The sequence below is a fragment of the Sorex fumeus genome, unplaced genomic scaffold (genome assembly GCF_029834395.1).
Source record: "Sorex fumeus unplaced genomic scaffold, SorFum_2.1 ptg000072l, whole genome shotgun sequence".
Lineage (NCBI taxonomy): Eukaryota > Metazoa > Chordata > Mammalia > Eulipotyphla > Soricidae > Sorex > Sorex fumeus.
In genome coordinates, this window is record NW_026606129.1 from 38,590,055 (window position 1) to 38,606,716 (window position 16,662).

The 16,662-nt window shown below is 38.2% G+C and overlaps 1 protein-coding gene across 12 annotated transcripts in view; it reads left to right on the top strand.

The window, feature by feature from the left end:
- ARPP21 (cAMP regulated phosphoprotein 21) overlaps window positions 1-16,662 on the top strand; it is a 160,629-nt gene that overhangs the window by 84,052 nt on the left and 59,915 nt on the right. For all 12 annotated transcript variants that reach the window (XM_056129898.1, XM_056129897.1, XM_056129901.1 and 9 more), the window contains one exon: window positions 7,769-8,002. In XM_056129898.1, coding sequence (XP_055985873.1) covers window positions 7,769-8,002 — 234 coding nt within the window. The remainder of the gene's footprint in view (window positions 1-7,768; window positions 8,003-16,662) is intronic.

The window sequence follows — 16,662 nt, forward strand, 5'->3', positions numbered from 1 at the left end:
TAGCATTGGTTGCTGCTTTAACTAGCTCTTGATTGATCCTGATTATTTATTCATATCATTTTTCTCAGGTGAGATACAGGAAATCATAACAATAGTTCCTATATTGGAAGATTATTGTGAAGGTTAAGAATTAATATATACAGAGACTGGAGTGATGTCATAGGGGTCAAGACATTTGCCTTGCATGCAACTGACCCCAGTTTAATCCCCAGTATCACAGAAGGTTCCCTGAACACTGCCAGCAGTGACCCATGACACATAACCAAGAGTAAACCCTTGGCACCTACAATGTACCTCCAAATCACCTCCACAAAAGAATTGTACATGTACATGCAGAATTTTGTATAAGTCCCAGAATTGCATAATCCTGTAAGAAACAGTAGTTTGGTTTGTTTTTTGCTATTATCATTCAAAGTTTTCATCCTTGCTTTGCAGATAAGTGAGTAGGAGAGAGGTTTAGCATTCTAAGTAATTAGATACATGCATTTTAAACTTGTTTTTTCAGATTCTCTGCTCACTTCCCCTTCTGCTCCTTCTCTCTTTCCATTATTTTCTTTCCTCCTCTGCCTCACTCTCCTCCTCTTTTTTTAAAATAGTATTCTATTAAGGTAGGTAGTTCACTTACATGGACAGTCATTAGGGGTAACTTTGAAGGGAGATCTAGAAGAAGTATTACATAGAAACAAATTTAACTGAATGAAACAGTAACATTATGGAATTAATAGGAGGCTACAAAATATATCTCATAGCCCATGTCTAGCTCTTCTATAATTTCCAAATAGGACCATTCTCCATGGTCTTATTATTTTCTATTTTTATAATTAAATACTTTAAAAAATTCCAACAAGATGACATATAGTTATTCAACAGAATGGTTTGGTTTTAGTGTCTAGTTGATTTTATTTGGCTTTAGTTTTGATTATGTCTCAGAAATTTGAGTCTTGCCTAGGATGGCAGGATATGTGGGTTGTGCCTGTATGGGTAAGTGATGGGGAGGTCTGGGCAAGGAAAAGTTTATGTATGGACAATCCTGACTGGAGGTTAGACACAGACGCTCCTAAATTTGAAATACATTTTCAACCATGTTCACACTCATGCTAGAATGATTCTGATAAAACTCTTCTCACTTTACTAATTGTTTCACAAAGTTCTATTCTTGACAAATGCCTCTGAAGATATATCACATGAGCGATAGCACAGCGGGTAGGGCGTTTGCCTTGCACGCAGTCAACATGGCCGACCCAAGTTCGATTCCTCCGCCCCTCTCGGAGAGCCCGGCAAGCTACCGAGAGTATTCGATATGCCAAACACAGTAACAACAAAGTCTCTAATGGAGACATTACTGGGCCCGCTCGAGCAAATGACTTTATACATAGGCAGAAAATCAATAATATTTAATCACAGTCACTGCTTTGTGTAGATGTATGGGTAGGTTTGTAGCTAAGTAGACACATACATACAATACTTGCATACATAGATTCATCTTGCATCTTGAAAAGATTCAGGAGGGCTCCGATTTCATTCATCTTAAACTTACCAATTGGTAAATTCTGGATTTCTTGCTCCAATTAATTGCCTTTCTATCCTGTCACTGTTGCAACTACTGAAGTCAGGAAAAATCCACTGTAGTGTACAGGAGCTCTTGCAAATGAAAAAAATAGGTTAAATAGTTTTAAATCTCCTTAAAATGCAGAAGCCAAGTGCTTTAAATAGTGCACTTAAAAATTTCAGCACACCAAAAGAGCTCTTAAGATTTTTAAATTAATTGTCCTTTCCCATGAACCAATCTCCAATCGCTTCCAAAGCAAAGCTCTTTGGGAACATTTAAAACACTTCAAGAATGCTAAAATGCCATGTTCTTTGAAGAATGATTAGAAGTTGTAAGTGTTTTAGACTTTTTTTTCCTCTTTAAATCTAAGTGTTGCCATTTGAAAGCTTGTCAAGGTGCTGGAATGAAAAGCAAAAAAAAAAAAAAGGAAAAAAATTAAAAGAGATCAAGATAAGCTTGTCAAAACAAACTTACAATTTCCTAAAATGGTTTTATGAAGCAAAGCTGTCAGTTTTGTTGTCATGGAGCTCAGAACAGCGTTACTTCCTGATTTTTTTTTTTACCTCATTGTTCACAGGGAAATTTCAAACTACTGTCTTTTTTGACCTTTCAGAAACCAAGTCTGGAGTTGTGACATTTAAGTTATTCTGTTCATCTTCTAATTACATAGGTTCAAGCTTTAAGTAGATAATAATGCGACATTTTTTTTCAGGTGGATAACATGCTTTTCTACAGCCTGGGAAAAGCATGTAATGGAAGTCTGAAGGTACAAATGCATTCCCTTGTGACCTACAGCTTTTTCTTTATTTTATCCCTTTCCTGCTCAGCAAATAGTCACCTAACTGATACCCAGCACATCCTTGGAGGTAGATAAGGGCAGGGCAGCCTCCAGGTGAAGAGAGATATGAGAGCTCTCCACAACCTTGATTGTTTCTGGATAGTGACATTGTGGTTGAGAAATAAGTTTAACATCTCTCTTTCCATATTAATGGAACCACTTGGTTTGTCTCTCACTGCCTCTTGATCTCCACAGCAGGGCTTCTCAACTTGAGCTGCATTAGAATCACCTAAAGAATTTCTTAATCACAGGTTGTTCTCAAATCTACTTTGCAAACAACTGCACTAGAGAAAGAAGCTATCTTCTGTTTTAACATTTTTTACATTACCTTTTCCCTTTCCACCCATCCCTGATGTAAAGATATTCTTCTTGTTGTCACCTTCCTTGTCTAGAGAATGTCAGAAACCAATGCAAGACAACTTTCTTCCGTTGGTGTTAATCTTTATCAAAACGCTAATGAGTTTTGTACATGCTGTTCTCCCTCATAACTCCAGAAGTATTAGGTATTCCACTGAGCTCAAAAAACTATTTCTTGAACTACTAAATCAAGGTTGGAGCGATAGCACAGTGGGTAGGGTATTTGCCTTGCAAGCAACTGACTTAGCCGACCCAGGTTCGATTCCTCCTCCCCTCTCAGAGAGCCCGGCAAGCTACTGAGAGTATCTTGCACTCATGGCAAAGCCTGGCAAGCTATCTGTGATGCATTCGATATGCCAAACACAGTAACAAGTCACAATGGAGACATTACTGGGCCCGCTCGAGCAAATTCATGAACAATGGGAGGATAGTGACAGTGACTAAATCAAGAAACAATTAAAATAAAGGGTATTTAGAAAAGTATAATTACATTGGGAGCATTGAGAAAATAAAGAAAACTTTATAACTATTGCTATAGAGCTCAAGACTTTTACAACAGTGAAGAAATATTAAACTCACCCTTGCCGGAATAAAAGGTGAGAGTCTCTAAGTGCTGGTGGTAAGCTGGTCCAAGAGACTAGAAGATGTGAAAGAGGAGATTCATCAGTCAGTTTGATAAAAACATGTGTTTGCTAGAGGAGCTTCTACCTTTAACAAAGCCTGCTATGCAAGGCACTGTTTGTCTTGATGACGTATCAACGATATGGTTCTAAGTCCTAAACCATCCTGGATATTAAAACCGTTAAAGAGAAGCTTTAAGACTTAGATAGGACAAAATGATCTAAGAAAAGGGACATGGAAGGATAATAGTCTCAGAGAAGGCCATCTAAAGTTTTGTTAAACAGAGGATAACGTTAGCTCATCATCATCATCACCAGCATCAATGATACACTTAATCTGATAATATTCACAGAGAATGATATTGAGTCTAAAGATAATAGTAAGTATTCCTTTTTGTTGTTCTGTTTGGGGGCTACAATCAGTGGTGTTGAGAGGTTACTCCTTATTCAGTGTTCAGGGGTCACTTCTAGAAGTGTCTATGGAATCATGAGGTGACTAGGATTGAGCCAAGGCCTCCTGCAAAGCAGAGCATGTGTTCCAGCCGTTTCCACTCTCTCCCAGACTGTACGATGAAGTTGCTTTCTTAAAAATCATAGCTAGCAAGTCTGTGGCCCAAGTGGATCAGGTACCTTTCCTCTGTGCAGAAAGTGCTCCCTTTATTCCTACGAAGTCTCTCTGCAACTGTCCTGGTTTTCCATTTTGCTTCATCTTGTGATTGATTTGGCAATCTTTTTCCATTTTCCCTTTTGTTTTATTCTCTCTCTCTCTCTCTCTCTCTCTCTCTCTCTCTCTCTCTCTCTCTCTCTCTCTCTCTCTCTCTCTCCTCTCTCCTGTTATCTCAAATACCCTGATGTCCTCTCTCTATATATTCTCGCTAACTCCTTCTGGTTCAGTTGCAGCTTCTGAGCATCTCATTGTGAGTAGCATTGAGTTTATGAACAGTATTCCCTAAAACCAGACAAAGATGTGTCAGGGTCCTGCCCACCTGTTTCTTCCTTAAATGGCCCTAGAAAAAACAATAGTGTGACCTGCAGGCTGAGAGTAAGATTTATGTCATATTGCCTGAGTTCAAAATCAGGCTTTGTTGTATCCTAAAACTGCTTGTTAAATGTATACCATGTCTCTGAGGATTAGTTCTCATCTTCAAAATGAGGTTGCTGTGAAAATTAGTTTCTGTAATTCATATTGAGTGATTAGCACAGTGCTTGTCATGTAGACATATAGTTCACATAGTTCCCACTGCGATCATTAACTCTTTGAAAAAAGGAAAACAGAAGCACTAATCCCTACACCACAAATAGTAAACTTCTCAAATAAAAATTTCAGTTTACAAAACACTTTCAAGTACTTCCTGTGCCTTTTATCATCATGACTTGGTATTTCTTACTTGATTAAGAATCTTGGTCATGGGGTTGGAGAGATAATACAGCATGCTGCTGACCTCTGGTTCATCCCTACTACCTCATGGTCCTCTGGGCATTGCCAGAATAGCCAGGTTAATCCCTGCTGCCACAGGACACAAGCAATATAGCATCCTCTTTCCTCACCTTGGATTGATGATGATTGATGATGATTGACCATGTTTACTGAGAATTGCAGAGTGAGGCCCGCAGGCCTGCAGAACACCACCATGGAGGTTCCCCCATTCTCCCTCTCCAGAAAGAATATTGGATATGCTTCCTATATGTAGAACAATGTTCTACTGATCCTAATTCCAGCTGATTGATTCTCACTGCTTAAATGTGGTTATATGCTAACCAAAGAACAATTTACCGTACCTCACTATATGTTGATTTTGAATTGACTCCAAGGGAGTTTGAAGTTATCTTCATCTTGGTAGTTATTGGACAAGTATGTTAAATTTAGTCTTTGTTCATTACTTCTTTTTACCTGTGGAATCAAAACATTGTCCTTATACTGTCTTCTCATTTTTTTCCTGTTAATATCGTAGTGTTCCGCAGCTGATAGAAGGGAACACGATTACAAATCAGTGAATCATGGCAATGTTCAAAAGCTAAAATTAAATAATTTAGATTTATTTGTGGCACTCCAGTTTATATGCATCAGTTCTGAGCCCTCAGTAGACATTCCTGTTAGTACTAACTCACACCTCCAAGCAAAATTAATTCATGAGTTCTTGGTCCTTTTTTTCACAGTGTAGCTCTCAGCTTGCAGATGCATTGAATCAATTTTGTGTGATTCCAACTATCAGGAATGGAGTGGGGGCAGGTCAGGGACAGGGGTTTGTTATATTATTACAGTTTTGTTGTTGACTCTGCACTAGTGTCAAACTGAGATTGTAGCATCAAATCAACTATTACAAGTTCACAAGCACTACTAATTGCATTGAGGCTATGGTTTCAGGGTAATAATATCAGTAATTCAGTCTCAAAACTGCTCTGAACATTTTGAAATTTCCTTTCAGATTCATTTTGCTCCCCATACATTATTCAGAACCCCATCAGCATTCTACACCAGTTAAATGGAGCACCCTGAATTAACCTGAAACTTGACCGTTATTAATAAGCCAGTCATGGGAAAACTGGAAAAGGTTCCCAGCCCAAAAAAGATAAATTCTCTGTGTATGCTCATTTTCAGAAGGCAGTTTTGGGTCATGGTTAAATCTTGATCAATTTTTCTAGATTGAATTTTTGGTCTATTACTATCTAGCTCAAGGAGTCTGTGTTATCTAACTTCTTTATGCCTCAATTTTCCTATCTATGCAGGCAGTGCTAGCACTTTCAACCAAAACTTATATTCAGATGCTATTATACACTAGGTGCTCTATAAGTGTCATCATTCTGCTCCTTAAATACTCCAATAACCGAGCTTCTCTGCAATTGCATTCTTTCTTCCTAACATTTTCTTTAAAATGTCTCCAGTTTCACTTAAGGGCACATTTTTATTCTGAAAAGTAAGGTAAAGGTAAAGGTAAAGGCCCTCCCGTTGATCGTCGATTTGCTCGAGCGGGCCCAGTAACGTCTCCATTGGAGACTTTGTTGTTACTGTGTCTGGCATATCGAATACTCTCGGTAGCTTGCCGGGCTCTCCGAGAGGGGCGGAGGAATAGAACTCGGGTCGGCCATGTTGGCCTCTTGTAAGGCGAATGCCCTACCCGCTGTGCTATCACTCTAGCCCATTCTCCACCCCTCTCGGAGAGCCCGGCAAGCTACCGAGAGTATCTCGCCCGCACGGCAGGGTCTGGCAAGCTCCCCGTGACGTATTCGATATGCCATACATAGTAACAACAAAGTCTCCAATGGAGACGTTACTGGGCCCGCTCGAGCATTCTGAAAAGTGATGTTAACTATTCCTTACATATGTTAACTTTACTAACACATAAGAGTGCATTTTAATGACATGAGTAATTAGTTGTAAATTAAGACTTAAATAATTTCTTAGACTGTATTCTTAAAGCTATGATATAATCTATCAGTTGAACTTCTTATAGAAATAGAAATTTTGCTTAGGATACTTTTCCTCTAATGCTCTAGTTAATATTCAGTGTACGACATAGCTATGGTCAAGGGTGCTGATTACAGGAAGGATAGTGATCATTGGACTTGATATGTGAACATATTAATTTATCTATGATGGATGAAGAGGGAGAAATAATATTAGATTCCCCTTTCTGACCTTTGCACAGTTATAGTTACCTATCGTTTTGAGAATTTCACTGTCTCAACAGTCTCCAGGATTTTTACTCTCCTGTGCCACCTGAAGTTTCTCCATCAGTTTTATAAAGTCCATACACTCTTGGCCTCACATTGATAAGACTTCTGAAAAAATGTGAAATGCAGATCTTAGCATTCTTCTACACACACCAGGGAAAAAAATAAATTCTGACTATGATATTTCAAAATTCAACTCCAACTGTGTTAGGAGAATCAATGCTTAGAACCATCTGCAAGATGAGTACATCCAATGACTCTGTTACTGCATCTCAGTCATTTTATTATGTTAACGTAGCTCAGCAATATAGTTCCATGGTATTCATTACTCAGGATGTTGGGAGTTTTCAAGAACAGAGCTTCAGTTATCACTTACCAACATTTACCTCTAGTGCCACTCTAGAGAAAGCAGATAGAGTGCTCATTCTTAATCTCTTTTCCAAATAAATGGATACATCGGAAATACATGCAACAAACACTTAAATAAAATGTAAGCCTCAAAAGTGAGAGATGATGCTGTTAATGGGATCCTGCAGCAGCACCTATCTCTAACGATGGATTATGTAACCAAAAAATAGGCATGAAAACTTGTAACTATCTCACGGAAATTCAATTAAAAAAAGAGAAAGAAATAGAAAAAGAAAGAAAAAGTATGCATTGTTGAACACAAAGTTTTGGGTTCTCTTCTTGTCTCTCTAGTAAATGACTTGTTGATCTGTATTTTTGTGGCAGGTTCTGAGTCTTCCAGCAGTGCAGGCTCCTCAGGGTCACTCTCCCGCCCCCATCCACCTCTGCAGAATATGCCCTTGGTCTCTGGTGTGGCAGCCAGTTCTCCTGGCTGTGTGCCCTATGCAGAGAATGGGATGGGGGCGCAGGTTGCGCCCAGCAGCACCAGTTACATCCTTCTTCCACTTGAAACTGCAACAGGCATTCCACCTGGAAGCATCCTGCTTAATCCACACACAGGTTAGTGTATTTCCTCTGCTTTAGTAGAAATTCAGAATTGGGGCGTTGTTCTCATGTTGGCGTTTATAAACTCATTAGTATGTATTATGAAAAATTATTGAGAAGAACTCAGTGGATGAACAGCTGTTTGGGGTCTGAATAGAGTAAGAATAGAACTATATTTACAATATGTATTCCCATATCTATATAAATGTTGATATAGATATTTAAATATAGATACCTCCCAAAACCCACCTTCTTGTCACTGATCTCATGTACTGACAGGAACGTAGATGATGAGTTGGGACCTACAACTAAATCTTTATCTTTCTCAAGCTATATATCACCAGGTAGTCTTTTATTATGTGCAAAGTATTTTGACACATGCAAGATACATCAGGAACTTGGGCTGTCAATTAGGACACATAGTGAAGTCTTAACTCTAAATGCTGCTTTCTTGCTTTATGTAGCTTATGTAGCTCCAACTGGAGAAGCATTGCACTTGTCAAGATGGTATAGAGAATGCGGGCTGATGTTTTGTTGAGATTCAGGGTTACACTGGCTTTAGTAGGACATAGAGGATGACTAACTTTATGATTAGGATTAAGTGCATCATTAATGGACATTGCTGTTTATTCTTTTAATTTCTTTTATGATCAATGAGCTTCCACACCGATTACAAAAGACCAGATTACTGAGATCTTAATATCAACAAATAGAGTGATAATATATTTAAAGAGATAGTCTCTCAACTTAGATGATTTTGCCCAAACCTCTAAGATTATTTGGCAATAAAAACAGACATTTTGCTTATTATGACTTGAGAGGAGGAAACTGCTCATGGTATCTAAAATAGTAGAGGTCAGCGATTCTGTTAAACATCTTATGGTACACAGTACTTCCCTCAAACAGGATTATTCAGCCCAAAAGATCAGCTGCATAGTGGATGATAAACTCTGAGTTATAAACTTGACTAGTCATATGTCTATGAATTTTTATTAATAATGGAAAACTGTAGATTCCTTAAAATATATCTGTGAATTGGTTTAGATTATTCCACAGTATTTATTTAATTAGTAAGCTTGAAAACGCAAGCCTGTTTTGAATTGCATGAATGTGACTTGGCACAATCTTCTCACATACATAAGTATGCCTAGTAATTAGAAAATTCAGGGAAATATGAGAATGATAGTAAAATAGTTGAATGATTGCCACATATTCATGAAAGCATATGGCACATTCTCAAGGATACAGTTTGATTGAGACATTTTGAAAATGCCATAAGCTAGAGGGGAAAGAAGGCATAATCATTTTTTTGAAAACCATTTGAAAGCTTTCGGATTAGACACTTTAAAGGATAATATTATAGTGCCTTCTATTTAGGTCATTGTGAGCAGAATAAAGGAAATTAAAAGAAAAACTGGAAAATGTTCATTGTTGTGGGCACTGTTGAAAGTATGATTTTATTTTTTTGACTTAAATTCTTTCACTTTTAATTGAGATGAGAGCTTGTAGACAAGAGCAGACAAACTAATTATTTGAATAATTTGTGTTTTAAAAAGCTTAGCTGAGTCATTTTTAGGATATATTAGAAACAATAGTATTTGTAATAATAGCATGGTTGTGCATTATGTATTATTCTGTACATTCTTGTTGGTAGAAAAAAGAGATAAAGTGATGTCTTGTGCCAATAAAATCCTTATTCATTGTCTCTAGTTATTTATTATTTTCAAAATATCTCCTTTGAAAACATTTCCTCTGAAATGGAAAGTTTCTGATAAGACTGTTGAATAGCCTCTTCTGATGCACTGATGTGATCTAACAAATGCTAGGTGTAAAAATATCCTTTGACCAGAAGAAAAATATATTGATAATGTTGTAGATTTTTTCGGTGGTTATGTGATGGTATTTAACGAGAGGTATTGTTTCTGCATTTCCATAATGGGTTCATTTTTTGAACCCATTGATTTGAAAATATGCACACATATGTATATACGTATCCATATAGCATGTGTCCTATCTACATGTATGTTGATATATGAGTGAATATGTGTATATGTATCTATCAAATACCTTAAATGACTTTACAATTGAAATGGGAAATTGCCTCCTTTGAGCTGGAACTCCTGTCTATGAACTCCTAGAATCCATACCTCCTATACTATACTACCCTTACCTTTTTACCAAAAACATACCAGAAATGATTGGTGTAGGATTAGGAGCCTAAGACTACTTTGTGTCTTGTGTGAATTGCTTTTTTACTTCTTCTTAACATCATATTTATAAGATCTTTTCGAAGAGAGAGCAGTTACCTTTTTCCCACTTCTCTAGAAGTAAACAGAGTAACAAAGTAATCTATTAATCATTCATATATTGTAGCATTATGTATTTTGATGTGGATAGCCGAGGATTTTTTTCATCTAATGTGTTTAGATTTATAAATGTAGTGCATGTATAAAACCACAACTGATAAATTATCAGTCTTAGGCAAGTGAAACTCGAGCAATAATTTTTAAGTGCTAATGTTCCTAACATTTTTCTTTTTAATTTTTTTTTTTTTTTGCTCTTTGGGTCACACCTGACGAAGCACAGAGGTTACTCCTGGCTTATGCACTCAGGAATTACTCCTGGCGGTGCTCGGGGAACCATATAGGATCCTGGGAATAAAACCCTGGTGGGCCATGTGCAAGGCAAATGCCCTACTCGTTGTGCTATTCTCCAGCCCCAATGTGCCTACCAATTTTTATTTTTCTCCAGACTTATACAAAACCTGTTGTGCAATTAGTTTTTGCTCTCACTGAGTTATAAATATTTGACACTCTGAAAACGACCTTGCCCTATATATTCTTGCAGTTGTCTCAACACAACCACAGCATTTTATTTCTTCTGACCTCACGCTTAGCTCTCAGCTGGTGCATTTCTAACTCAGCATTTCTTGTTTGTTCCAATTTCCTTGCATTTTAGGCACCTTCACTAGTGGGTTGCTATAGAGAGCCTTTTTCCATGTTATCCCCATAAAACTTCATTTTTGCAAGTCATGCTTGATTTTTATTTTTCTCCATCAGCCTTAAATTCAACTTCCTCTTAAATTTAAAACATACAACTCATCTTTGCTTCTCCATTTTCTTTCAACTCACTGCTATACAGAGATGCCAACGACCATTTGAATCCTTAAAGTGCTCATTAGTGCTATAAATATTGTTTTGCCATTTTGCTTTGTCTTCATTTGAGTGCAAATTCATGTGTCAAAAGAAGGGTATGTCACCTGTAGAATTTGCTCTACTGTTAGAACTCTTCTCTTTCAAATCTACCTAATGGTCTTCTGTGCCACTACATTTTTGGTTTTTCATAGGACTCCTGCATTGTAGCACTGTCCTCCCGTTGTTCATCAATTTGCTTGAGCAGGTCCAGTAACGTTTCCATTGTGAGACTTGTTGTTACTGTGTTTGTCATATTGAATACGTCACGGGGAGCTTGCCAGGCTTTGTCGTGCGGGTGAGATACTCTCAGTAGCTTGCTGGGCACTCCAAGAGGGGTGGAGGAATCGAACCCAAGTAAGCTGGACTGGCTGTGTGCAAGGCAAATGCCCTACTGCTGTGCTCTAGCCCTATAGGACTCCTAAACACCTATTTATCTAATTTGCTTCCATATTTTTCTTAAAGTACCACGGTGTGTTTGGGTGCAGTCTATGAATTCATCTTCGCAATATCTGAATTCATCCTGCCTATTTTAAGCAGTGCTTTTCTTATAGTTTGGCTCATCACCTTTAAGAGCTGGGAAAGATAAACCTCTTTTTCTATACTCTTCTATTGGGGGAGAGGGAGGGGTGGTCACACCTGACCATGTCCAGGGCTTATTCCTGGCTTTGCTCTCAAGGATCATTCCTGTCACAGCTCGGGAAAACATATGGTGTGCTGGGGATTGAATCCATGTCAGCCGCATGTAAGGCAAGCACATGATGCACTGAACTGTTGCTTCTGTCTTTTTTTTATCTTTCTCTTTAAATAAGCTTTGGCAAATGCATGATAGAAATGTTTTGGTGTTCACCAAGAGCAATGGTTTTATTTCCATTTTAGTAGCATGTTCATAGTTGTTTGTGGAAAAAAATTGTTGTTTTGTTTTGCTTTGCTTCCCTAAGTGGGTAACAAATTAGTCACTGTGCAGGTGCTTGATAATTGGATATTAATCAAATTAATTCATCTATGCATGATGTATGGCTATAGGAACACTTTTTTCACAAGTAAAATATATTTGGGAGGAATAAGTACTCTTCATTTTTTCTGCTTTACTCCATTCCTGCACCCCGGTTTACCTCTGTCATTTTACACCCTTTTTCTGTATGAACATACATGCTAGGACTTCCTTGAAATGCTAGTACAGTTTCCAACATAGAAATTTCTTCTAAGCCGAATCATCTCATGGCTGGTATTATCTCCCTTCAACCTGGGTCTTCAGCATCTATTATTCAAACGAATTGCTCATGTCTAGTTGTAATTGCATCGGGAATAATGGAGATGGAAAAAGAGAGAGAGAGGTTATCATTGTCTTACTTAACACCCTACAGGCACCTAGCCTAGCTCTCCGGGGATTTTGTTTTGTTTTCTTTCGTGGAATCAGTTTTATTTTTCTCAGTTCTTGCAGTTTCTCCTTGGTTGCCATAAAAATCAATCTTAAAACCTCTTTCCAGAAGAATCTACCATCCCCAATACACAACTGAATGCTTAGTACTTTGCATATGCAATTATTCAGAACATTTCTTTTTTCTGGCCCAAAGAACACTGATAATATTTCAAACCAAAGATCAAAAATTTATCAAAAATCACATGTAAATATTTTGTAGTTGTATATTTTACCCTAGCAATAGTCTGTTTTTCATACAGCCTTAGTTCTTAATAGAACAAATAAAAAGTAATAGAAAAAAATGGTTCTTCTTTTACTCTCTCTCGCTTTGTGCATATGTGAATGTTTTTGTGTGTGCATGTATGTGTGTGTGTGTGTGTGTGTGTGTGCAAAACAAAAGAGAGAAACTGACTTAAGATTAGTTTCAGATGAAGATGCTGTGAATATTATTTTCTACTAGGTATGTAATATTTTCCCCATCTCAGGGGCCCCTCCCTATATTTCTTGGCCTATCCAGCCAGTGGTTCAGTGTCAGAAGCTGAAGTTGTGTGCTTGGGTAATGTGCTAGGCCCTCCTGGAAGTGCTCAATAGGTTTCCAGGGCCACAACCTGCACTGCTGGACAGTGCCAGGGATGGAATGAGGAGTGACTGGTTCCATCAGTCATGCAAGTCATGTGCTTTAAACTATGAGTTATTATCTCTCTCTGGCCCTCCTTTTATCTTTTTGAAGCATAAAACCAAATGAAAAGGCAGAAACTAAATCAACACTCAGTAGGCTGACAGAGTTTGGAAAACCGAACTCTCTTTTCAGCCTGTTCCAAATTGTTGGATTTTGGAAGGGAAATAGCTATAAAATATGGATTCAGAAAAAAGTTACTTTTTAAAAAATGAAATGAATTTGAAATAAAACTGCAGCTAAAATTAAATGACAGTGATAGGAAAACAAGTGGCAATGAAGAACATTTAAAAAATACCTTCTAAATTTAGTCATTGTTCTGTGACTGTAATTCTGCCACATTTGCTTTTCTATCACAGCTTATTGTGATTGTGATGAAACTGATGTCAGAACTTCCTGCGTTCTGGCAGGTACAGTTATAAATATGCAGCATTTAAGGTATCTTGATGCATGCACAGAGATACAACTGAGCAGAAAATTTCTGCTAACGATGGAGAATGCTTAACTCCCTTACAAGTCTGGAATTGAGCTGAAAACAGGTTTCCTGCTCTCTGCCTATGAATGTTTCACTGGAGTCCACTACATTTGTTAGTCCAACTTATTCCCAGTTGCATTCTTAATTTGAATATAGGCTACGTCAGTGAAGCACATGATTTGTACCCATATGATGTGTGACCTTAGTAAAAACATGCATATGTGGTCATCATATGCAAATGCTACCACCACTCCCAGAATAGAGACAGATAACATCTAGTTCCTCTCATAATGCTACTTTCCCTTTTAAAGGTCCCATAGTCTGGCTTCCATTCTCCTTGATAACATTTTCCTCATCTCAAATGTAATAGAAACAGAATTATGTATAGCAGCTGTCCTTTTGTGATTGCTTCTTTGATTCTTGTACATTAGCTAATTTGTTTTTTTCCCTTTCATTGATGATTTATTTCCTAGATTTCCTGAAATATAGGGAAGATTAGAACATTATACTCCAAGGGATAATGCCACTTGCGCTGAAGAAGCTGTTCAGTTTTAACAACATGAGGACAATTTACTTTATTTTTTTTAAAATTTTTATTATTGAAACACCATGAGGTACAGTTGTAGACTTACAGATTTTTGTGCTTGGGTTTCAATTATACAATGATCAAATACCCATCCGTCCACCAATGCCCATTTTCCACCACCACGGGTCCCAGTATACCTCCCACCCCCAATCCCCCCAATCCCACCCTGCCTCCGTGGCAGGGCATTCCCTTTTGTTCTCTCTCTCCTTTTGGGTGTTGTGGTTTGCAAAAGAGGCATTGAGTGGCAGTCACGTTTGGTCTATAGTCTACTTTTAGCATGCTTCTCTCATCCTGGGAGGGTCCTCCCAACACTCTTTATTTGGTGATCCCTTCTCTATCTGAGCTGCCTTTTCCCCTAGCATGTGTGGCTGGCCTCCAAGCCATGGAACAAACCTCCTGGTACTAACCTCAGACACTCTTGGGCGTTAGTCTCCTATTTTGTTACTTTATGTTCCCCAGATGAATGCAATCTTTCTATGTCTATCCCTCTCTTTCTGACTCATTTCGCTTAACATGATACTTTCCATGTAGTACCACTTGTATGTCAATTTCATGACTTCATTTTTTCTAACAGCTACATAGTACTCCATTGTGTAGATGTACTAAGGTTTCTTTAACCAGTCATCTGTTCTCGGGCACTCAGGTTTTTTCCAGAGTCTGGCTATTGTAAAGAGTGCTGCAATGAACAAACAAGTGCAGATATCTCTTTGACTATACTTTCTTTGCCTCTCTGGGATATATTCCCAGGAGTGGTATTGCTGGGTCAAATGGGAGCTCAATTTCTAATTTTTTGAGAATCGTCCATACTGTTTTCCAAAAGGGCTGAACCAGTCAGCATTCCCACCAGCAGTGAAGGAGGGTCCCTTTCTCGCCACATTCGCGCCAGCACTGGTTGCTTTTGTTCTTGTGGATATGGGCCAGTCTCTGGTGTGAAATGATATCTCATTGTGGTTTTGATCTGCATCTCCCTGATGATTAATGATGTGGAGCATTTTCTCATGTGCCTTTTAGCCATTCGGATTTCTTCTTTGGGAAAGTTTCTGTTCATGTTGTCGCCCCATTTTTTGATGGGGTTGGATGTTTTCTTCTTGTGGAGTTCAACCTGTGCTTTGTATATTCTTGATATCAACCCCTTGTCGGATGTGTATTTGGTGAATATCCTTTTCCATTCTGTAGACTCTCTTTGTATTTTGGTCACTGTTTCTTTTGAGGTGCAGAGCTTCTTAGTTTAAGAGAGTCCCATTTATCTATCTCTGTTTTTACTTGCTTGGCCAGTGGACATTAGCTAATTTGATTAGGTGCCATTTTATAACTTTTTGTTCTTGTTTGACAATACACATATTTTGATACTAGGAAATTTTTTCCTCTAGGAAACAATATGAAAAAGAAACAGTATGATTTTAGTGTATGTGTTCAATTTACATATGTATAAAATATATAAATAAATATATATTAAATAGTATATATATTAAATAAAAATATGTACCTATGTATGTCTCTCTTCTCTGTTCTATTTTTTCCTCTTTGTTGAAAAATTTCCTCGTATAACTAATAATCTTTAGGTCTGAGATGTAGCTCAGAGGACTGAGTTCATGCTTTTATGTGAGAATCCTAAGCTGAATCTTCAGCACATATGAGTCCTTTAGCACAGATCTGAGTAGTGCCCTCAGTGCTGCTGGGAATGGCCCTAAAACTGTCAAGGATGACCCTAAACCAAATTAATTATTCCAGATATTTTTCACTGATATATATATATATATATCAAACCCCCCGTGGTATACCCAATATGCCAAATACCAGTAACAATGATGGGTCTCATTCTCCTAACCCTGAAAGAGCCTTGAATATGGCACTTTTAAAAAAAAATCTCAGGGCTAGGACAAAGGAGACGTTACTGGGGCCTGCTCGAGGCAATTGATGAATAACAGGATGATCGTGATATATATATGGGCTGGAGCGATAGCACAGCGGGTAGAGCGTTTGCCTTGCACACAGCCAACATGGCCGTCCCGAGTTCGATTCCTCCGCCCCTCTTGGAGAGCTTGGCAAGCTACTGAGAGTATCTCGCCCACCCGGCAGAGCCTGGCAAGCTACCCATGATGTATTTGATATGCCAAACACAGTAACAAGTCTCACGATGGAGATGTTACTGGGCCCGCTCGAGCAAATCGATGAACAACAGTAGGACAGTGACAGTGATTTTTATCATCCATCCTCTGCCGGAGTGCCGCTCATGGGCTGGAGCGATAGCACAGTGGTAGGACGTTTACCTTGCACGCAGTTAATATGGCCGACCCGAGTTCGATTCCTCCGCCCCTCTCAGA